The sequence below is a fragment of the Aethina tumida genome, chromosome 1 (assembly GCF_024364675.1).
Source record: "Aethina tumida isolate Nest 87 chromosome 1, icAetTumi1.1, whole genome shotgun sequence".
NCBI lineage: Eukaryota > Metazoa > Arthropoda > Insecta > Coleoptera > Nitidulidae > Aethina > Aethina tumida.
In genome coordinates, this window is record NC_065435.1 from 53,028,895 (window position 1) to 53,053,201 (window position 24,307).

The 24,307-nt window shown below is 29.9% G+C and overlaps 2 protein-coding genes across 2 annotated transcripts in view; both read right to left on the reverse strand.

Annotated features, from left to right (window-relative positions):
* LOC109594560 (uncharacterized) overlaps positions 1–20,123 on the reverse strand; it is a 165,126-nt gene extending 145,003 nt beyond the window's left edge. Inside the window, exon 1 of the mRNA XM_049961256.1 lies at positions 19,987–20,123. Within this exon, the coding sequence (XP_049817213.1) occupies positions 19,987–20,013 (27 nt within the window). The 5' untranslated portion in view covers positions 20,014–20,123. The remainder of the gene's footprint in view (positions 1–19,986) is intronic.
* Positions 20,124–20,582: 459 nt separating this feature from the next.
* On the reverse strand, positions 20,583–23,953 carry LOC109594913 (uncharacterized). The gene has a single exon (XM_020010183.2). The coding sequence runs from the start codon at positions 23,845–23,847 to the stop codon at positions 23,110–23,112; it is 738 nt and encodes a 245-aa protein (XP_019865742.2). The 5' UTR covers positions 23,848–23,953; the 3' UTR covers positions 20,583–23,109.
* Between the last annotated feature and the right edge of the window lie 354 nt (positions 23,954–24,307).

A 24,307-nucleotide genomic window follows, 5' to 3' on the forward strand; every position in this document is an offset into this window, starting at 1 on the left:
ATAATTAGATTAATAATTGTTCTGTGGGATTGTATTGTAAAAGTGCTAAATAAAAATAAACATTTAAATTTGTTAAATAAGTTTATTAAACTGCTCTAGTGCAGCAAAACGTGATGATTATATTAAATAATTATTATGTGGGACACCATTTTCTGTACATATTTAAATATTTTTCCAAAAAAGAAGACACAATTATTGAATATGGAATTTTGTAACTTGAAATCTAAAATAAAAATGAATATTTATGAGTTACAACAATTTATTTCCAAACATTACCTTAAGCTACAGACAGATAACAATGCACATAAATTAATAAATACTCCAAAATTACATATTGTGAAAGTATTAAATAAAAATAAACATTTAAATTTGTTAAATAAGCCTATTATGTACTAATGTAGAAAACATGATAATTGGATTAAATAATTGTTCTGTGGAACACCATTTTCTGTACATATTTAAATATTTTTCCAAAAATGTATTGAATATGGTGGTTTATATATTAAAATCTATAGTGGATAAATGTTTGCGAGTTACAACAATGTATTTCTAAAACATATGATAAGGTGCAGAAAGATGGCAATGCACATTAACTTAATTAACAGCCTAAAATTACTTATTGTGAAAATATTAAATAGAAATAAATATTTAAATTTGTTAAATATGTCTGTTAAACTGCACTAATACAGCATAACGTGATAATTGGATTAAATAATTGTTCTATGGAACACCATTTTCTGTACATATCTAAATATTTTTTTCCAAAAAAGAATTATCGAATATGGAATATTAATATCATGAAATCTAAAGAAAGAGAATAACTTACGACAGGAATCAATGCACATAAGTTTTAGATTAATTACCAGCCCAAAATTACTTATTTTGGAAATATTAAATAAAAATATACCTTTAAATTTGTTAAGGTTAAGTAATTCTATTAAACTAATATGCACTAATGAATCATATCGAAGGAATTGGAATAAATAATTGTTCTATGCGACATTCTAGGAACATATTTTCCAAAAGACATAATTATTGAATATGGAACTCAGTATCTTGCGATCTAGGATAAGAATAAGTATTTATTAATTATAACAATAAATTTCTGAAACTTACGATAAGGTACAAGGAGCAATGCACTCGAGTTTTTACTTAATTGACAACTCAAAATTACTTACTGTGAAATTGATAAATAGAAACAAACATTTAAATTTGTTAAATAATTAAATTAAACTATCATATACTAACTAAAGTAAATCGTGGGAATTAGATTAAAGAATTGTTCAATCCCATACCAGTTTAAGTACATATTTAGATTTTTTCAAACAAATACACTTAATTATTGAATATGAAATTCTATGTTTTGAAGTCTAGAATATAAATAAGTATTTATGAATCACAACAACAAATTTCTAAAAGATAATTCTGTTAAATTATTATGCACTAATGAAGCGAAACGTGATAATTAAATTGAATAATTGTTCTATGACACACCATTTTAAGTACCCATTTAGATATTTTTCCAAAAAGCAGACATAATTATTGAATATGAAATTCTATATCTTGAAATCTAGGATAAGAATAAGTGTTTATGAATTACAACAATAAATATCTAAATCTTATGATAAGGTACCGGTAATAACGTACACGAGTTTTCACTTAATAATCAGCCCAAAATTACTCATTGTAAAATTGATAAATAAAAATAAACATTCAAATTTGTTAAACAATTCTACTAAACCATTAAATGTTAAACTTGGTAATTAAAAACAAGTTATAATGACTTTCCGTATAAATTTAACTCCGTATTTTTGCATCGATAAAAATCTGCCGTGCCATTGATCACGGGATTGGTCATTGCCAAATACAAATGTTGATAATTTATACACCTTTAAACTCCACATTCCCAAGAAAACTACTTATAATAATTAATTTTGCCTGTTTTAGGTAAGCGTTTTATCCCGTTTCAGAATATCTTTACGTTGATTTATACGATTATGCTATAAATGGTTGCTCAGCCAGTCTGACCTAGAAAACTATTTATAGCGACCATTAAAATTCTTAATAGGGAAGATACTTCACTTGAGCAAGTGTGAATTCAATTGTAATTAGCATAAGTAGCTTATTGTTTAGTATGTTCTTTAATTAGTACATAATTTAAAATGTGGTGTGGAATCTGGTAATCAACGTTCTTACAACACCGGAATTTTCCCACCGTAATATATTTGAAGGAATCACTATTTCAGATTACAATTGAACATTACATATTGCACACATCCTACTTGTTATTGTAAATGTAAGTTATCTAAAATCCGCCGAATAACAATGCGAAAATAACATAACATGCTTACCTTAACACTTATTTATCTTAATAAATGACTAGACACGTCCAAGATTATGAATTTCTTGAATTAATGTAGGATTTAATTAACGGATTCAGCACTCCAAAGATGATTAATCGATTTTTATTAAAACGATAATTAGACTCGGAACATGACACATTTAAGCTGATAGGTGTCTATCAATGGAGTACTTTCTATGACATATGAAAACATAAATACGTTTTGTACATGATCAAGCCGAAAGATTATTATTATTATTAGTTATTGATGCATGCAAAGGAGGTAAATGGCGGATTTTCACATGAATGCCCTGCCGATGAAAAAACGCATCGGAGAACCGACTATTACGCCGTAAAATATTACCTACCGAAAATAGAAGTGTATGATTAAGAGTTTTTTTATTTTGAAGGAAAATAATAACGGCTGTCTGCGGAGGAAACATGTGGCATCATTTAGATATGAACTCCACCAACCAAAACTGCCTCTGCTACGTGTTTAACGCTGCCGTAGCTCTCGTAATTTCGCGTTCCGAATTGAATAAAAACCATTATGAACATGAGAGTTTCGCCCGCGAGTCCCCAAATGACTCACAAATGTCGGCGGCCTGTGCACGCATACGTTTCCAGACGTTGCCCACACGGAAAACTATTAAAAATCCTCGATTAAAATTGCATTGTATTTAGCCCCAATTGAGGTGGCCGCGGCCGTAAAACGAAAGAAAAAAAAAAATAAGGCTGCAACTTTTTAAAGTCTTTGTGCGTAGATAATGAATCTTTCATCGTGGGTCGTCGCACGTTTTATTTATATTTAAATTGCGTCGAAGAAAGGACGCTTTAAAAACCTGACCCTATTGAAATTTGGATCGGAATCATTAATATTAATAGCCACCATAGAAAGAAATGGGTGATGACTTTTGCTTACATCAGAGTATGTAAAAATTATTTGCATTTTATTTAAATGCAAATGGCAGCAATTTGAAAGTTATATTTTCACATACAATTGTATAAAACATACCGTGCCATGCATAAAACATTCGTTATACACATAAATAATTATCTTTAATGTTTCTGAGTTAGATATGGTTTTACATAATCTTGACACGAATTTTTATATCTGGAATTATAAAGACATGCTACTTGAAAATAAAAAAATGTATGTTTGGAATTTTAAACGGCTTATGCGGTTGGCAGCTAGTGATTTTTCTCGGCAAATTGAGCATTGGCTCGCTGAAAATTAGCTGCGAGACCATTAAAGAATTGATTATTAATACTCCAATTAATCATATAATTAAAATTTAAAGATCCGTTTTAAACTGAAAACCTAAAATTAATTACAATTCTGTTAAATATCGTAATATTCTCCTAATTACATGTTAATTAAGTAGTAATAATTCCGAAGAGTCGGCCATTAGACGCAATAATTTTCAGAATTTCCAATTAACAAGAAAGCTATTAATCATTGTGGATAAAACCGATTACTTTCTATTTTATTTTTTAATCATATAGTATTTGCATGTAATGCCCATTATTATTTTCGTATAGAAGAAATGCCAGTCCAATGGATAGAATTACATTTAAATATGCGTAATTTATTCTGAAATATGGAATTTGTGGAGTTCGACAATAAGGAACTGAACTAATTTTACAATAATTAAAACTATTGCTTTTATTATTCATAGATACGAATCACACTTATGAATTTGAATAAAGGTATGTGCACAATGTGCTTGAATATTGATGAATCATGGAACTTTTTTATGCAACGATTTTAAAAAGTAATTTGCATTATAATAAAAACTTTATTTAAACATAATTGCTTAGGTAGAATTATTAAATAGATATAAATTTTAGTGTTATTTTTAATTTTTCAATTGTCATTTCAATGTAATAAGCATTTTTTCTCTTTGCACGACCCAAATTTAAGCTCAATTTGTAAGAAATACGATAAACCTAGCATTAAAAATGTAGATGCAATAACAAGAATATTTTACAGTGGTCAAGATTTCATAAAACCTATTAAACTTAGTGCTCAACACACCTAGAATTCTCGATGATGAAATAGAAGTATATTTGGTTTAATTGCCGGATGTAATAATACATATTTGATGAATTTCATAAATTTAATTACGTTCATAATTTTTTTTTTCTTGAATATAAAAATTTTGTAATTCTGATTCTGTACATTATATACATTTATTCGGTGCTTAAAACTGAATTTTACATAACTTTCTTTAAAATATCATACAGATTGGCCATGAGGAAGTAATATATTTTTCCAATAATCTTTGCCTCTGTTATTCATAGCTACGAATGCTTATGAATATGAAACATGAGAAATGTATTTTTGTAGTGAATCACACGAAAAAAAATATGCCGGATTTTCCCAGATGGGATTTTCTCGCTGGAAAACTACTAAAAATAGCAATATCGCTGATACTTAAATATTATTTTTAAGCTTTATTGTTTTTTTGATTTCCCATGGAATTTCTAAAGTAAACATATAAAGAAGGAAACAGGAACGTCTTTCACGTTGAATGTAAACCGATGTATTGTTGTGTTTCCAGAAATTGTTTCTGCATTTTTATTGACGTATTAGAACGTCATTGAATAAGCTATTGTTCGTAGTATAATAGTCCATTAATAAGACGGTGTGGGGAATCCAACATCATTCAAAAGTCAGGTAAAAACGGATTGGAATATCACCATTTTTAACAAACGTACTAGAGATACATTTCCATGACACAGTAATTCGTTTCTGAATATAAGCCACCTTGATTTTAAATTGATTTCGAACTTTGTCAACCGTAATGACTGATTTATATGGTTTGCATGTTTTCAGATAATGGGTTTAATTTCATGCAAGACCTTCAAAGTGTAATAATGGGAAGTGTTGATGAATTCAATGTTTAAATAAAGCCGAATTATTATTTATCCGACTTTTATATCTAATGCTCGACATAAAGGTTAATAAGTAAATAACTCATAAAATGATCCTTGTAGATTATAAATCTAATTAACAAAAAAATTTATAAACCATTCTCATCGATCAACAACAAGATTATGCTGAGAATGATACATTAATTATAAAGTTTTATTTTTATTGACTTGACGCCCACCGTATATCACACACAATGTAAAATGAAAATATGACTCTTAAATTACCTTATTGTTATCAATGTTATTATTTAAAACTTCAACCCAGATTGTAATCTTCAATTGCTAATAAATCTTATTTGTACTGTACGTGAGAGTTTCAAGGATATACTTGCACTAGTCTCAAAAGGATTTCAACTTAAATTATAATATTATTAATTACCTTCACGCTTTATAATTAAACGGTTTTTGTTCATTATCAAAGTACAGAATGATTAATTATGTTTATACAAGTTCTGATTTTACCCTAGTTTTTAGTCATTTAATTTTATGGAGGTTGTTTCTAAAGATAATAAAATCTTTGTAATTTATTTCATTTCATGCATACCATTTTTTCCAGGCGACAAACTTGTTATAAATAATAAAGTTGTATTATCGGTTTGATAGAAATTAATTTATTTTTAGGGTGTGTCCATTTTTATGATTTATAAGAGGTGGGTCGACCCAATTGTGTCGAAAGGCCATTTGGATATAAATAACATTTTAAACATTTCGAATAATTATGAGTTTTTCCAAATATATATTTGAGTGTGAAATTATATTGAAAAAGTATTTTTTATTTTGTGTAAAGTTGAGGTAAAAAAACTATAAAAAAATTATGAGACATTAACTGGTACAAATACTAATATTGCTCCTGTGTTCAATGTCCAAATAACAAGTACATATATTAATAATAAAATAAATACTACATTTAATGAAATAGGCTAATTAAAATGAATAGTGCATGAAGTGGGTGACTAATTAATTTATTTATTACTGTATTTTTACTATTCACTCATTTCGGAAATTATAACTTGTTTTCCTAAAAAACTACATCATAACATAATAAATATTAACAATTATATTAATTAATTAATATAATGATATGTGACATGTGATGAAGGACATTTAAAAATAAATATTATATTTAATTTTAGGAAATTATTATTTATTTTACCTTTGTTGTTTTATTTAATATTAAAGTCAATAAATTAAAATGGTTCTTGTAAAACGAATAAAAAATAGTTGAATTTCATTATGACTGAGATATTAATATTTAATTTACATCTTTAGTTTACGTGAAGTTAAGAATCTTAATATCATCTACTTATCAACAAAGTTTGTAGCTATTTACTAAACTTTAAAGTAAGACATCCCTTAGTGGATTTTTTAATTTTAAAGTTATTCAAAATATTGACACATAAAGCATTTATAAAGTTTGCTGAAATTTTAGTATAATTTACTTTACCATTAAATAAATAGCTAAATGTGGTAAATACAATTTCATGTAACACATTTAGAATGAAAAAATAGATCCATATAAATAATCCATTTTACAATCCTTTCATAATTCCAGAGTAAATTCCAGAAACAAAATAAAGGAATCAAAACAAACTTTTAACACAATTTGTGTCGTTTATGTGCTCTGTCAATTACCACTCACCCGGCAAATACCTGGACGTGCATAATTGAATAAAATTTTTGTTGCTTGCAAACATCAAACTCCATTACTTAAGCTAATATGTTTCATCGAAATTCACATGCGACTGTTAATTGCCCCGCGATTTACTTTATATACAGTAAAGTATATTTAATGTTGTGTACAGCCGTTGTCATATTTAAAGCGGCCTTTGAAGTATTGCTTTGAGAGTGTGCCGCCAAAGCCCTTTGGAACTTACCGCTTGGCTGGTATAAGATTTAACAGTGATTAGAAGAGCACGTTGAAAGGGGACGAGATGACTGTAAAATGTTATAAAAGTTGCTGCTGCTGCTGATGCCTTGCTTCTTTTCACCCTCCCCCCGCTGAAACGTTCCAGAGGCTCCTTTCCAAATCGCATAAAGTGCGGTCGGATGTTTTTAAATTAAAAATTGCCGGAACATTTGAAGCGCAGCCCACAGACGACAGATGGTGGAAAATTTAATTTCGACAAGTACAATTACACCAAATTTTCGAGTTTTATTGCGCTCAAACCGTGCACAAAACAGGAATGGAACATGTTTCAATATAAATTTTTTATTAATGCTTTAAGAACTACACCTTATATTTATTATATATGCATAAATTCTTAAATCGTTTATGTTTTTTTAGTGGTTTACACCCAGATAGATATATCGAAATATAATTTAATCTGTTATGAAACATGATTATATATAATTGCTTAATTTTTGATAATATGGGACAGATGTTTCAGAAAATACAATTATAATGCTAATTCGCCGGGTCACCTGTTTACTGAATAAAATTCGTGCTCGATTTTAATAAAATTCGGGTCGAATAACGCCTCTAAACTAAAATCGCACTCAATTATTTTATTGGAAAAACAAAAAACGTTTTTAGATAATTATATTTAACAATTTTATTTAAATTAAAATTTCAATTTCATATATTTACATGAGAAAGGATTATTTGAAATACAATAAATTATATTGAAAAACTTTTTTAGTACATAAAAATATTAATTACAAATTTAAAATATAACTTTTATTTTCTCAAATTTGTAATAGTAAAGATATTTTAAACATAATTTTAATATTCCAAGGTGATTTAAAATATCCCACGCCTTTGAAATTTTATTTAGGTCAAATAACGCCTAGAAACTAGAAATTATAAAGAAATATTTAACTGAAAACAACAAATGTTTTTAGATAATTATGTTTAATAATTTAAAAAAATCATATAATGATATAATTTAAGAGAGCAAAATTCCAGTATGCACAAGGAGAAACTTAAGTTTAGAAAATCAAATTTTATATTTAAATATTATCCTTTTTATTGATTTATATTTATTAGATTTTTATTGTAACATTATTAAGTTTTTTATCAAAATTTATCACTTTCTATCGTTAATTTTTAACTGAAATATTAAAAAATTAATTATTGTAATGGATATAAACAATTAGATGCAATTATTAACGAATAATTAAAAAAATATTTTTTTAAAAACAAGTAACGGTTGTTTTAAAAATAATTTTAATTCTCCAAAATGATTTATAATAATTTTTCATGCTTTTGAAATTGAATTTAAGAAAGTATAAAGAAGTATTTGATAAAAATATCAAGTATTCACATATTATGTGAAATAAACGACAATTCATGTAATGATCTAATTTAAAAGAGCGAAATTCCAATATGCACAAAGAGAAATTTGACGTTTGAAATTCAAAATTTAATTTCACACATATTCCTGAGAAGGGGTTGAATAAAACTGTACAAATTGGATTAAAAACTTTTATTGTAATTAATAAAAATATTTCAGTGTAAATTATTTCAAACATTATTTTAATTTTAAATATCCCGACTTATGAAATTTTGGTCAAATAAAGCCTAATCTAAAAATTATAAAGTAGTTTTGATTGAACAAACATGTTTTTTAATAATGATGTTAAATAATTTTAAAACATAAAATTAATGAAATAACAAAATTGTTTCAATTTTTTATCAAAATTTGTCCCAGGCTTTTAAAACTGAATTTGAGAAATTAGAATATAGTATTTAATTAAAAATTTCAAACGGATTTAAAAAATTATGTGAAATAATTTTAAAACGAAAATTCATATAATGATATAATTTAAAAGAGCAAAATATTAATTTCACACATTTTCCTGAGAAAGGGTTAAATAAAACACTATAAATTAAATTAAAAACTTTTATTGTTAATAACAAAAATATTCCAGTGTAACATTATTAAGTTTTTTATCAAAATTTATCACTTTATATCAATTATTTTTTAAGTAATAAAAGTAATTTAAGTAAAACATAATATTTATTTGTAAAACAGAAAAATTATTTCAAACATTATTTTAATTTTTTTAAGGTGATTTAAAATATCTCAAATAACGTCAAAAACTAAAAATTATAAAGTAAACTAAATTGTTTCAGATTTTTATCTATATTTCTCACTCATAGATTTAATGAAATATTTTAAGCAATTAAATGCAATCATTAATTAGTAAAATAAGAATTTAAATAAAAAAATATTTTTTGCTAAACAAATTTTAACAGAAAAGTTTTTTTAAACATAATTTTAATTTTCCAAGGTGATTTAAAATATCCCAGGCCTTTGAACTAGTTAAACTCAAGACGTGAATAATTACAGACCTACACTACTGACAAAGATAAATTACAAACATAAAAGTATACTTTACGTATTATGAAAACTATACACTAAATAAATCATTCCAAAAACTATTTAAAAAATAATTATAAATATTTATTACTAGGTTATGTTTATTAGTTCAATATTTACAATTAGTTTGAAAGCTTTTAACCCATTTATTTATTTTTGAAATGCAAATAATGAAAATATCAAGATATTTTTAGCATCCTTTGAACTCTAAAAGCGCAAAATGTCTTATTTTTACTGCAATATAATCCACTTCGTTCAGAAAATTAATTTGAATTTGATTTAAAATTCCCAGTGGAACATCAAAACATTTTATGTCCCTGAATAAATGGTGTTATTGACAGAAATAAACATAATCTTAAAATATTCAATGTATTTGAAATTACTAACTGTAATGAAAGTATTTTGCATTTCCTGTGTTTGTCATCAAATATGTATTACACATGAATACGTAATTAATGGGTTCACTAAATGGCCATTGAAACAAGGATAAACATATATACATACACACAAATACATGAGAACAAAGACACTTGCAAATATTCACCTTACATTTACGTGCACCTTACATATGTTTTTTGGTTAAGGTCACAACAATTAAATATTCGTAATGTGCAGTGTTTTCTAAATTTTTTCGAGTTGTGGTATCTAATTTTGTCGGAGGTCACGCACTCTAAAGAGTCTCATATTGGCGGTTAGCCGTCCTATTTAAGTCACAAAGAAAGTAAAACGGTTACAGGAAGTGTGGTTGATAGGAAAATATTATGTAAAAGCAAATACTCCTTCGGGTTGAAAAGAATAAACAAATATTAAATTATGACAAACACTTCTACAACATCTGCCACATGAAAATAATCGGTTTCCTGGTAATGACATGTAGTTATTTCGAAAACAGGCACATCACAAAAAGACATGACTCAAACTAATTGTATGACTGAAGACAACAAGTTCATAAAATAGATATTTAAATAAATATTCGTGATATTTATTTAACAAACATTGTGTTATAAATTATAATAATCCACAGGATTAGTTTTAATTCACATTGTTCCCGAAATAATATTTGACATATGTTCACTTAATCTCAAAATATTTCGAGATAATGGGAACCCCGCACAATAATAATTATGATTTTATAAGTGGGTCACTTATAAGTCGAACCCCAGCATTAATACCTGCAATAAATTTTATTGGGAATAATAAATACGAGGACTAACAATAAAAGCACGCAACGAATGGAGGAGTGTGAGCGAGCAAAACTTTTTATGGAAACCTTACGCCAGTTGTTCAAATTGACTTGCCTTAAATAAAACAAATTAATTTCGTTATTTTCCGCTGACGCATTTCCTTTATCCTTGTTTCACGCCCCATTGTTTTTTTTTATTGTTATTTATTCAAAAGCAACGCGACACCCGCAATGTTCAAATATCAAATTCGCAACTTTATCTTTATTGGTGTGACGCAGCCGCTTAATTTTTTTTTGTCAACACCATCATTAGCACAAACTAGTTTAAAATTACATAGAAAAACAATTACGAGGATCCAGCATGACCCACATATGCTGAAATCATGTCTGGTAAACATGTGTAACAGGCACAACATTTGCCATTCAAGATTAAGTAAACTCCAGTCAGAATGTTAACGGGACCGTAAAATAGGATTTGTACATTTGTCAGCTAAATATACCCGTTGATAAAATGGCGCATTGTGTTTTAATGCACTACCCAAAATGCGCCTTAAGCCACGCCGAATGGAAAAACATGCATTTCCGGCCACTGAAATTGTTTCGAGTGGGTGTTGCTGAAATTACCAGTTTGCCAAAATCTGTCTGTATCCAAGGGAAGTAATGGAAATTCTTGTGCTTTAAAATATCCCCACTTATTTGTAACTGAAAAATTACAATAAATTCAATTTAATTGATTTATTCAGGAATTTTTTATGCTTCCCTTTCTTCTCAGGCAGACAATTCTAATGTAATCAATTGGTTTATGGGCATCTATTGAGTGATAATCACCTTGTATAATGGCCATAATTTACATACAATTGTTTTGATTATATTTCTGAGATCTAAATCAACTAATAAAAAAGTTCAGTTACATGGAATCGATTACGAAAATTTGTTTAAAATATTCAAAATGATTAGCATCAAGCTTCGATAAGTTTAATAAATTTGAGATTTTTACCGGTCATTTTCTTTTATTGTAGAAACTATAATCAATTCTAAACCACAAAGCATATCTATATTTTGATTAATTATTTTATATATTATGGTAAGCAAGACATTTATATACTAAAGGTTTTTATAAAACTTGGCATTAAATTTAAATTAAAAAAAAGTTAACAATTAAATTAAAACAACACTCACAAAATGGTTTAACTAATTTAATTTAAATATAATTATTAACATTTTTTTCTACAATCAAAGTAAAGAATATAATATAAAATATGAAAATATTAATGTTCAAAAAAAAAATAATAATGGAAAATTTAAATATAAGTTAAGATATTATTGAAAATAAATAAATCTAGCCATTTGGTTAATTAAACAAAAATTCAGATCAGTTAGAATACGTCCAGTAATAAAGAAAATCTATTTATTTTTCCAATACAGCCCATCAAATTTCAAATATTGTTTTTTTCTCATATTTTCATAACATTAATTCAATTGTGTTTTATGTTTGTAACTTACCTACCCAAAAATATCACCTATATTCAATATAATAAATAATAATGATACAGTAAAGTAGATTTTAGTTTTATGTTTAAAAAATATTCATCAGAAAAAGCAAGAGAAAAAGAAGAGAAACCTTCAGAATTACACCACTGTATCATTATGGATTTAAAATATGAAAAATATGAAAAAAAAACAATTTTTGAAATTTAAATTTGAAAGACTGTATTCTCTTCAGGAAAAATTTTTGGAAAAAAATTGTATTTAGATTTTTTCATTATTGAGTTACTACTAAATTTTGACCACCTACATCTATAAAAAGTATATTTTTGTACTACTTTATAATATATAGTTTAAGAAACAATAGAAAATATAAATCAAATTTAAAACATTATTAAAAGTCTTTTATAAGTTTAAAAATACCTAAAATAACTTTGAAGAAAAAAACATATGACCTGTGTTAAAAATTAAAAGAATTATAAAACGTATTTTTGTACAATTAATACTAAAAGTGTATAATATAAAATGAGAATATTTAATGAAATATGTAGAATAAATATATTAATTTTCAAAATATCATTAAAAATAAATAAACCTAGCAAATATATATATGAAATGATTTTGAAAAATTAATAAACATCTTTGTCAAAAAATAAGAGAATATACAAAAAAAAAATAAAACTAAAACATTACAAATTGTAGAAAATAATATAAATAAATGGATATTAACAATAATAGCTATCTTTATATTTGTTATAGTTTTAGTAAGATCTAATAAATAAATAATATTTTAAAGAAGAATGTGAATAATGTTTTTTCAAAATTTCGGTTATTCTATAGTATCTTCTATATTTATTTTCATTGAAATAATAACAAAGAATTAAAGAAATATATTGGCATAAGCAATATTAAATTAATAATGTTTATAACCAGTTGAAAAATTTTGACACACATGACATTAATTTGAAAGTATATTCATTATTTTATATGAAATTTCCACAACTAATAACTAAAATTTTGTTATTAGTGGCTACATTTTCTAATTTTCAATCTAGATAAAAATATTAATGAATATGATCAATATTTCTTAAATTACCAATAATTATTAGTAGAATCGTTATAGATTATATTAATTGAGTTGAAACAATAATTAAATAAGTATAGCCACTTACGTAATTTTCTACTAGCAACATAATGATTAATTATGGTTAAAACTAGTCATAAAAACATAATTAGAAAATAAAGTAACTGCAATTAGTAAAAAAACGTCGTCTTATCTAACGTTTCACCGGATAAGACAAGCATGTAATATTTGTTAAAACTTGTTCTTGAGGAATGTCATTATCGATATTTCCTCGCATTCCTCATAATCTCGCATTGGTGGTTTTCTAATTTACAGTAATCGAAGAATGTGGGTACAATTTCCTTTCCATTAATATTTACTTAAGATCTATCTAATCGATTCCCGATAATTTCAACGCCACGTTCGTCGATAACTATCTTAATTCTTCAAATCGGTTATTTATGCAGATTGGATATGTCTAGGTGTGAACTTGGAATTAATTATAAATTATTGTTTTGGGAAAGTTCAAAGTTGACCGTTGCGCGGGGATCGGGTAGCGGCAACACACTGATCTCTCGTCGGGTCGTCAACTAACTTACGAGCACCAGTTCACTCACCAAAACTTTGCGAGCATTTGAACAACTGAATTAAACTAAATTTGTTCGGCAACTGCATTAACCTCCCCGCGTAATTGGATTGATGCTCTTCAAGGAGTTAAAATAATTGAAGGGACCGAAAGAAACAGTGAACACAAATTTTGAAAACTTGGACGTCGTTTGATCATTCGGAAATTTGTCTTGGAAATAATGTCCAATTAATTTTCTGCTAATTGGGGCGAATTAATGAAACGTAATTGATGCGTTTTTATTTTATGTTTTGTTACATCCAGGTTATTGTAATTGTTTCCTGGGAGTCTCGATAAATTGGCTCCTGAAATGTTTTAACGTCGGTGCGAACGTAAGTAAATAATTAATAAGTTTGTTTGTGTTTTCCTAAAAATGACACATTCCAAGTTGCGCATGGTTTTTAGTATTAATACGCACCATTTATATTCAAGGCACCGTTTAAAGAATCGTACGGAACATGCAATTGGCTTGGATATGTGCACGTCTCGGACAAAAAGTCATCTTAACACCTTCCAGATATAATAAATAACCCGTGAAATTGTATAAACTTACACGCATAACATTTTAATATGACATTGTGAAGGATAATTTAAGCCCATAAATAAATTGACGTTCGTAAATGATATTAAATAAGCGGCGAATGTCGTTTAAAAACATTTTTCAAGAATTTTTACTGATACGCGTGACCTTACCCGGCCACTAAAATAAATACACCGGAAAACGAAAAATATGTTTATTTCAGACAAACATTCAGCGGCGAGCAATATTTTATGTTGATATACATAACATTAAGCTCGAACATAAATTTTGAACGTAGCATTAGTTTTTATTAAAACTGCGCACACTTTCAGCCGAAACAAAAATATTTTCAGCGAAGGGCGGATCCATTTAATATGCAAACCATTTATATTCATGAAGTATTAATAAACATTTATTTATATGTTTAGGACATTGTGGCGTTGAGGTCCTTGGAAAATTGTTTATGGCCAGTTGACATAAAACAAATGAGAGGAAACCGCAGTGAAAACAAGAAATCAACAGAACAATGTCACAACCACATTTAAATTAATGATCGGCAAGCCGATATTGTCGATGCGCATTAATCGCCTTTTGTTATTTTCTGCGTAAATTTTTCCCATCGAAACGAAGTTATTAGTGATCCACTGTTATTAAATCTAAATTACCTGCTTAATGCAGGCCATGATAAAACTTTTATTACTCCTTTATATTTCGTGGGTTCAGATGATTTTTATATCCCCCAATGGATATAGCAGTCATCAATCATGAGATTACGTGGACTTGTAAATAGATAATGCTAATGCTATTATCAATTTTAGTCAAACATCCAAGACAGATTCAATCATGTAAATACTTTATCTCGAAAACCGGATCCGACATATAAACTATAATCTTCGGATGTTAGATAAAAATTTCAGCGTGTTTATATGTTTCGAACAGTGTATGTCATAAAAAAATAAATTTACTTAAGATAAATAGACAGCGGACCAACATGAAATGCGTTCTGTGAAAAACTCTCACCGGGATGAGTAAAAACAGTCGTCTTTCATTTTAGGAATTAACGACTGTTTCTTTAAGCAAATGTTTATTTGTGACGTTTTTCTATGCCTCGTATGTGTTGCAATAAAATTTTACAGTAAATAATTAAAATTAATTAAACCATCAATCAATAGTGACGGGTTGCGTTTGTTAAATATTCGACCAACTCCAAAAATGACCTTAAAATAATATTGAATTTCTTTCGGCATTTTATCCCATAAATCTTGCGAATTTCTAGGCTGTGACATGTGCACAATATCTTTCGTATATACCCAAAGAATTTTTATTACCCGTCCGTATATAAGACGCAGAATAACCTATTCGTCATACAAAATTTTGTCTTTGTTTTTATATGTCTCTAGGATAGCTGACAACCTGGTTAATGTTTTAAGGTGGTTAAGATATTTTTCATTTGATAATCTCGGATATTTTACAGGAAACATATGGATTAATGTTTAAGTTGTTTGATTTAAAATATGTTCTAAAGTTGATGTCGTAATTTTACAAGGAAATATTTCATTTTCAATTATACAGTGAAGTTATAAAAATACCTACATGATAACCAGTATTAGCACAAAAATTGAGAAATAAGAGATACTAAAACTATCATCTGTTGTGTAAATATTGACCTGTAGCATCTATTTTTTGTAAGATTATCGTTTTTTTGGTCATAAACATTGAATACATCTAATCTAATATATCAAATGAATTACTCATAACTCTGTGACTACTCATTCTACCTTACCCAACAAAATAGAATTGGATGGAGAATAAAAATACGTTTAAAACGACCATTTCAATATTGCTGACAGAACCCATATGGTACAAGGTAAATTGCCACATGTCAACAACAACTTAGCAAAATCTTGTTCCTTTAGAAATTAATTTTTCCTTCTTCACTGTATAAGTCCACCAGCTTTCAGTTTCGTTCTGATACATTTTTCTAACCATTTTTAAAATATTGATTAGACAGAATACGTAGGTCACTCTGTATATCGTGATATTTATATCAAAATTCGTGATATATATCGACTAACGAAGTTTACAGGGATTTATCTATACCTTAATATATGTTAACTAAGTTTAAAGAAATTTATCTATATTTTAACTGCTGCAATATAGTGTTGAATCGAAAATAAAAATATATTTCACAAGAGGTATCAAAAAATAATTATTTCTATTAAAAAAATAGTTACAAGTGCCCATATAGTAATGAGCAATTTGACAAATGTCAACTTTATACTAAAATTTAGTCAGATTAATAATCTTTTATATGGTTTTTATTCGATGTAAAATTGTTTCCGACCTCTATGTATAAATTGTCCAAATTTTATTTTAATTACACTTCATTCTACTAACTGTTATTAAAACATTGCCTCGACAGGATGCGTGGGTCAGTCTGTATATCGGAATATTTATATCAAAATCCGTGATATGTCATGTCGGGATTTATCTATATTTTAATAATTGCTTCAAAATAGTATTGAATCGAGAATAAAAATACATTTCAAATGAGGTACCAAAAACATTCTTTCTATTTAGAAAAAATATTTAATAGTAACGCCATGGTACTGAGCAATTTGACAAATGTTAATAACTTTATACCAAGTTTAGTTAGATTCAGAAGAAATTTTACTAGATAGATTGTGTCATGATATTATTATTATTAATAAATAAAAAGTTTTTATGTAATTTTAATATTCTGTTTATTAAAAAATTAAAATGTTGTATATATTTTAAATTTGCTATTTTAATATTTTCAATCGCCTTTCTGCAACCACGATTTTGAATTTTAAATTATTCCGAACGTTTTGTGGTGACGGCACCGCTTGAGCGACATAATAAAATAAAATATTAAAATTGCAAACACGTGCCTAATATTTTGACCAATATGTTAAAGGAAAATAAATGATTCAGTAATTTTGAAGCAATGGATTAAATCAACTTGTCTACTTTGTTTTCCAATAATTTACTTTTAATTCATACTAATTGTTTTACATGTTCTAATTGTAAATAATAGCGGTAAACACAATAAAGCATAATCATCCAAGTATAACTATAAAAAAATATATACACAATAATCCTCGCGGCCTTTCTTTCCCATGTTATTAATCAACACGTGATAATTTCTGACTTCACAACGTAAACATTTAAATTGCTTCCACTGATACCCAGGCCAAACGATGGTCGGGCAATACTATTTATTTTGTCAGTTAGGAGCTTCGTGTAAATAAATAAATTACAGTTACATGGAAAACACTCGCCACAAATCATATTTAATGTTTGGTGTTTAGTGTTCCCTCGAAAATTATATTTACTTAAATAATAATTCTAATTAAGGAAGTCACTAAAGGCCAATGCAAAATGCGCTTGTATATCAAGTTAATTACCACTTTAAATTTAACTTTCGTCCGGGTTTATCAGCTAATCACTTTGCCCTTTGTAGGAACTTTCTATTTAATGAAAGCTACGTCGATCCTCAAAATTGATCGCGATGCTTTATACCTCATTAGAGCAACACATTTGCAAGAATACTTCAGCAAAAACTTCCCAACAATAATTTATTCGAATCGCCATTCATTGAGAATCCGCCCACAAGATTCGACTCGATTCTAAATTGGAAAGGATGCAACTAATTACGTGTATTTATTGTGAACCTGTGAAATGGCTCTTGATTTTTATGCGGCTATTTTAATTAAACGTTTCTTTACGTATGATAAGTATATTGCGCATAATTAAATTTTATTTCCATCGAGATACGTTTTATGTGAAATTATTAATGTTTGGGCTATGATTAGACATTATACCTAGGTGTAATATGTTAATCGATAGCAATAAAGCTAATTTCATTGCTAATATATTCTTTTGTTTTCGTAACTTAAGCGGCATTAAATGGAAATCGGGATTTGACTTTGTAATAAATTAATTATTCAGCTGTGATCGTTCCTCACCGCCGGAAAACCGTGGTAATTCAACGCACAAAATTATTTTCGGGCGCAAAAACCCATCACACGAAATAAAAAGAATCAAAGTGATTATCAGCCATTAATTGCGGAGAATTGCGAAAGCTTTATCCCGACAAATATTATTCGTATAAAAATTTATCACCGTCAATCTACAACAAATGCACATAAAAACTTTCTCATTTCAGACAGCTTACTTAATTAAGAATCAAATTAAAGTTATTTTTATGTTGTGGATTAACATGAACGACCGTCTGGACATTTAAATGAATAGATTTTTTTTATAATATCATGAATAATTACGTAAAATTAATGCCGAAAGAAAATACAGACTCATTGAGTTTTATATTAATTATAAATGTGCACAGATACAAAAACTATTTGCATTAAACTTAATTAGTTACATTAAAGGTATTAATATTTATTCGGATAATAAATATTTTTGGACAATTTGAAAGTAAGCTAATTGACTAACTGTGTTTCTTTTTTTTTCCTACATATTATAATTATATTGGTGGTAAGTAATTAATTATGCATTTTGATGGTTGCGGTGTCGTTTATTTATGTATTAATAAATTAGATTATTCTGGCCAATTTATACAGAAGTATTTTCGTGGACTTTCTCGTGAAATCGGTTGGCGTTCCAAAAATACAAGATTAATGTTCTAATGTCATGCTTTTTCGTTATGTTTCCGAATTTTACATTAACATTTTGGTAGTTTATGAAACAAAATTAATTTGCGGACGAAACAAATTTAAATTTTTAAATATGAAGAAATTCATGTACCGAAATAATTTATTGAATTTATTCATAGTATGTATCCAAATATAGAACGGAATTAATAAACATATTTTTAAATGTTTGATACTATCGGTAATTTGGTTATCTAAATATGTTTTTATAGTTTTGTCGTATAAATATTGGGTTTTCCTTTCGTAATAAATTTTTGGGCGATAATTTATGAGTCTGCAAGATAGGTATAAAATTACTATAGTCATTTAATAATTAAATGTTTACCGAATTATCTTGTGTAACTGGAATTTTTCAACAACTTTGCTCTAATTCCATATGGGTAATAAATTATTCGTAAGTCAGAATTCTACACATCCTTCTGATATTATTGCAAGTAATGGTCAATTATTATCAATTGTAAAGCGTGGTAATAAAAGATAATGGTGTTCCTTGAACTGAATTTAAATAAAAAATATTTTTGCGTATAATTTAAATTCGTATAGGAATGATGTTTGAGGCGTCGTCCATATTACGCATATCATCGACACCGCTGATAATTAAGGTTGTGATGTTTAATTTCACTTGATTGAACGTTCCTAGTGTTTAAATTCATTTTGTATGATTCACCTTAATGGTGATTAAACGAACCTCAATGTTATTTACAAATAATGGTACGTGTCGTCCATATTATGCATATTATCGACACCCATTTCCTTCATTATGAAAACAAATGTTTGTTTCGATTCGTTACCCCCGAAGGAAAACAATTCACTTACCTCATTAATCTGCGAGGAGAATATCATATTTATCTGATCATTTTATTGGCACTGAATCTCGCAAAGTAGCACGCTAAAAACGCGGAAAAACAACGTGGGCATGAAATGTTTCCAGAAACAAAACAATGGTAGGTGTCGGCCATACAAACAAATTATCGACACCTCACCACTTATAACTGTTATCACCTTATAAGAAAACTCAATAATATTTATTTTTTATAATTTATTTTACAATGTAGCAATAAAAACGTAAAGGTGGTCAGAAATAAAAATATAAATAAATAAATTTAAACAAATCAAACGATGGTAGGTGTCGTTCCAATATATCAATATTATCGACAGCCATTTCCTCCATTTGACGTTCATTTATTTGTTTCACAGTCCTAAAAGAAAAGACAATATTAGTTTTCAACGAAATGCTAAAGGCCAAATTCCTTACCTCGACCAGTCTCCCCGGGGAATCCATACCGATGGTCACTAAACACATTCACAAACAAATTTAAGGTTTTATGATGTTCTACACTTAATTCACTTGTCGATCTTTGGGGATGAATTTCATTAAATTCCTTAACATAGGTTTGAAAATAAAACAACTGTTCATTCTATAAAAACAGTAACACGTTTTATTCATATTTTATAAGCGTATTTTGACTATGACTAGCTGTACAATATATATAGCAATATTTTATACATATTCACATTTTTCAATTGGTTAGAGTGATATATCCCCTAAACAATCATTTTCCAGTTTAATATATACAGTGATAGATATTTCTTTGGTGTAGAATTAGCCATAGATCGGAAAAGGGTCTCGTTATTTTCTTTCTCTATAGTGCTTGGCCAAAAAAAACTTGACGGCTCAAATATCCTCGAAACTACATTGGAACGATTATAACACGAGTTCGAGTTTTATAAAAATAAATTCTAGAACCACATAAAAAAGTATTTTTCAAAATATTTCAGTTCTTTTCCGAGGTTTACCCTGAAGTCCCGTTTGAGCCGCGAAGTTTTCATTTCACAGTTACATAAAAAATTATTTGGTATACTGTAAAAATACGGAATACAGTTTTCAAATGATTCGAAAATGTTGTTCAACTAAATGCTAAATTTGACACTGTCTATTGTTGTATTTGAAATAATGTATGGCATCAACAAAATGCGACCTTAACAGTAGTATTGTCAACTAATTTTATACAGAAGTCAGAAACAAAATGAAGATAAAACTATGAATAGTGGGACTGAAAACTAATTTATATTTATCACTAGTTAATACAAAAGAAACTACAGTCGATTCGAACGTCCCACTATTGATAGAGCCAAAAGAAACTAATTTTTCCCTATCAAAAATTCTTTGAGTTAACATTGGAATGCTCTAGATTCAACTAAAATGTACAAAATATTCCGGTAGGTAACAAAAAATATCTACACTCCCATTTTCATATACAAACTAGAATTTTTCAGTCGTTTTTATAACACACAATATTAAATTACTTTCACATTAAACATAAAAATAAATAAACAAGTCTGCGTCTGCATTACAATTAAAGAAATGAAAAAACAGATTCTTAGCTCCACGGCGACGAACGCTTCGACCGACGGCAAACCAAGTCATGAGAACGGGACAGAGTAAATAAAAACTGACTTGCGATCAATCTCGAGGTTTTCTATATATCGTCCATCTAGGCAATGCGGTGTCGGAACCAGCTATGAGAAAGTGCGAGTCGTATTGTTTAAGTTACGATCTCCGTTAACAAGGGTCAGTTTATCAATTTACTGTTTAATAATAATAATTAATTGTACGCATATAGAAAAGCTCGGGAAAAAATGTACCAACTGAAGAAACCTGTTTTTTTTTCTACTTATCATTTTGTTTTATGTTAATGAATGAACTCAGATCTTTGCGACGCGACGAGTAAAACAGATTATATTAATTAATTAGATCAATACGACGAAAACGCTGAGTTCCCCATAACTACAGATTACATCGAGATATTTTTTTTTTGTAATTTTTTGTATAAAATACGTCACGACATGTATTGTCTATTAATTACTAGCTATATAAGAGTAAGGACCCGTAAATATTCATTCTGCCACATTAGTTTTAGTTTAACATTTTTTGGTGTATATTATACAAATACCTAACCTAAATACTAATGAAAGACATAGGATATATAAAGCTTCTGTTATACTAGCGTACATGAAACAGCTGTTGAAAGGGAAATGTTGATTTTTTTTTTCTCTTTAAAAGTTTTATCCTATCTCTACGCGAACATGCGATATTTACTTTTTAAAAGTCGTAAACCGAAGAAGGAAATGATACCCGTATATATCCAAACTCAGTGAGGCTGTTAAAACATTTACACTTTGATAACCGGTTTTTTTTAAGCTGTACAAGTGATTGATTAATTGCTTCTAAGCAGAAACCGGGTTAATTCAATTTTGACGGGCATTTAAATTCGAAGGAACGGGTTTTTACGATAACTGTATGTGTAGTGAGAGTGATTTTTCGGGTGGTGTTTGCAATTTTTTTCATTCCGGCGTGGAGTTCGTCAAAATTGAACTTAGCCGGCCGATTTCGAATATGTAATATAAGTAGTACGTACGATGTATATACTTAGATAGGTAAGGTAATATGTGTATGATAATACAGACAGAAGGAGTAGTACCGTATTTGAATTATTTGAGGAGGAGACGGTCACGAATCGTCGCGAAGATCTGAGGACATTCACTGTACGGGGTGCATATAACTAATAAACTGCACAGAGAGGATGACGGTGGTGGTTCACAAGTATTAATCCAGTGGTGTGGCGGCGGCGACGGCGGCTGCGGCGGCACATGACGAAGATGAGCGGCGGCGGCGGCGACGGCGGATTGCGGTGGAAAACAATAAATCCAAGGGGAACAGAGGATAGGTCGCAGTTGCACAGACAGACACAGCTGATGTATCAGCAGGATCACTACCACGCCCGGAGCCCGACGCTTGCGCCCGGAGTATAATCCGGCGAGCGACGTCGTCTTCACAAAATTACACACTATTATCACAAGAAGGGTTACGGAAACCGCGGATGAGGCAAAGGGTTCCGCTCTCGACCAATGCGAATCGACAAAAACATATCACAGCGATCACACGTTGTAGCACACCTGCTGGATCTGAGGGAATGTGGAGGCCAGCGGTATCGCCGAACTCATGTACGGATGCAATCTGTGCGCCCTCAGATACTGGCGATACTTTCCGGACAGGATGTGCTTGTCCTCCGGACGGTCCGGCGACCGGTCCGGGTCGGTCCAGTGGCCGGAATCGCTGCCCGATGAGCTGTAGGTGCCGCACGCGGACACAAGCGGTTCGCGCTTGCAGTAAGGCTGAGCAGCTGATATTGGCACTAGGGGAGGCATGGGTTCCCAGAGCTGTCGGTCGGTCGCGGCCGAATACTGAACGGGATACTGGGCGGCCTGCTGTGGCACTTGTTGGGGCACCTGCTGGCCGCGGGGCATCCTCCGCTTGACGGCGGCCGCCGGTCTGTTAGGAAGATTGTTGATGAAGGGACTTCGCCGCTGGCTCTCGATCTTCCTGAAGTAGCACGGATGGATCATGAGCAGCGGCTCGTTGCGGACGCCCTGCGGCGGCTTGGCCGTGTTGGGCAGTTCGTATTCCACGCTGCAGTCCACGTGGAGCGGTCTCGAATAGTCCTTTTGCACGGGCACTGTCCTCTGTGGAGGTGTCAGTTCGTACGCGGGATAGCACGTAGCCATGGCGCTCTTTACTGACCGAAGATCGGCCCTCGACTGACTCGATCGGCCGTCTGCTGTTGCCGAGTACCCTCCGTGCTGGTGGTGGGGGTAGGAAATCGATGCTCCCGACATTGTGACTGTCTAGTAGAACGTCTGTGGCTCGACTACGTCACCCGGCGTAGTCGGTCGGGCCCGAGTCGCCGGCCAGGCCAACATGCGTGAGGCCGTCGGGCCGTCGGACCGTCGGACCGTGAGGCCGCCCAACTCAATCACCGCCGTGCTCTAATTATTTACCGAACGAGCGTATTTTACGACGACCCGGAGATGTTTAACTGTTGCGTCACAGGCGCCGCCACACATTGCATTTGTTGTTTCGTCCGTTCCTCGTTCCTCGTTCCAAGTTCCTCTGCTGCTGCTGGTGCTTTTACTTCCTTCTGCTGCTGCTGCTACCGATGCCTCTTTCTGCTTGCTCTTCATCTCTTCGTCGGCGACGCGCTGACCTCCACGACCGTTCGCTATTTATCGCTGAATGTCCATTCCCCATTCATAAATTTACGACCCACACACGGACAGATATCTGTTCCCCTTAACA

Excerpts from the sequence above, each read along its gene's own strand:
- LOC109594913 (XM_020010183.2), bottom strand. The coding sequence starts at position 23,847 with ATGTCGGGAGCATCGATTTCCTACCCCCACCACCAGCACGGAGGGTAC.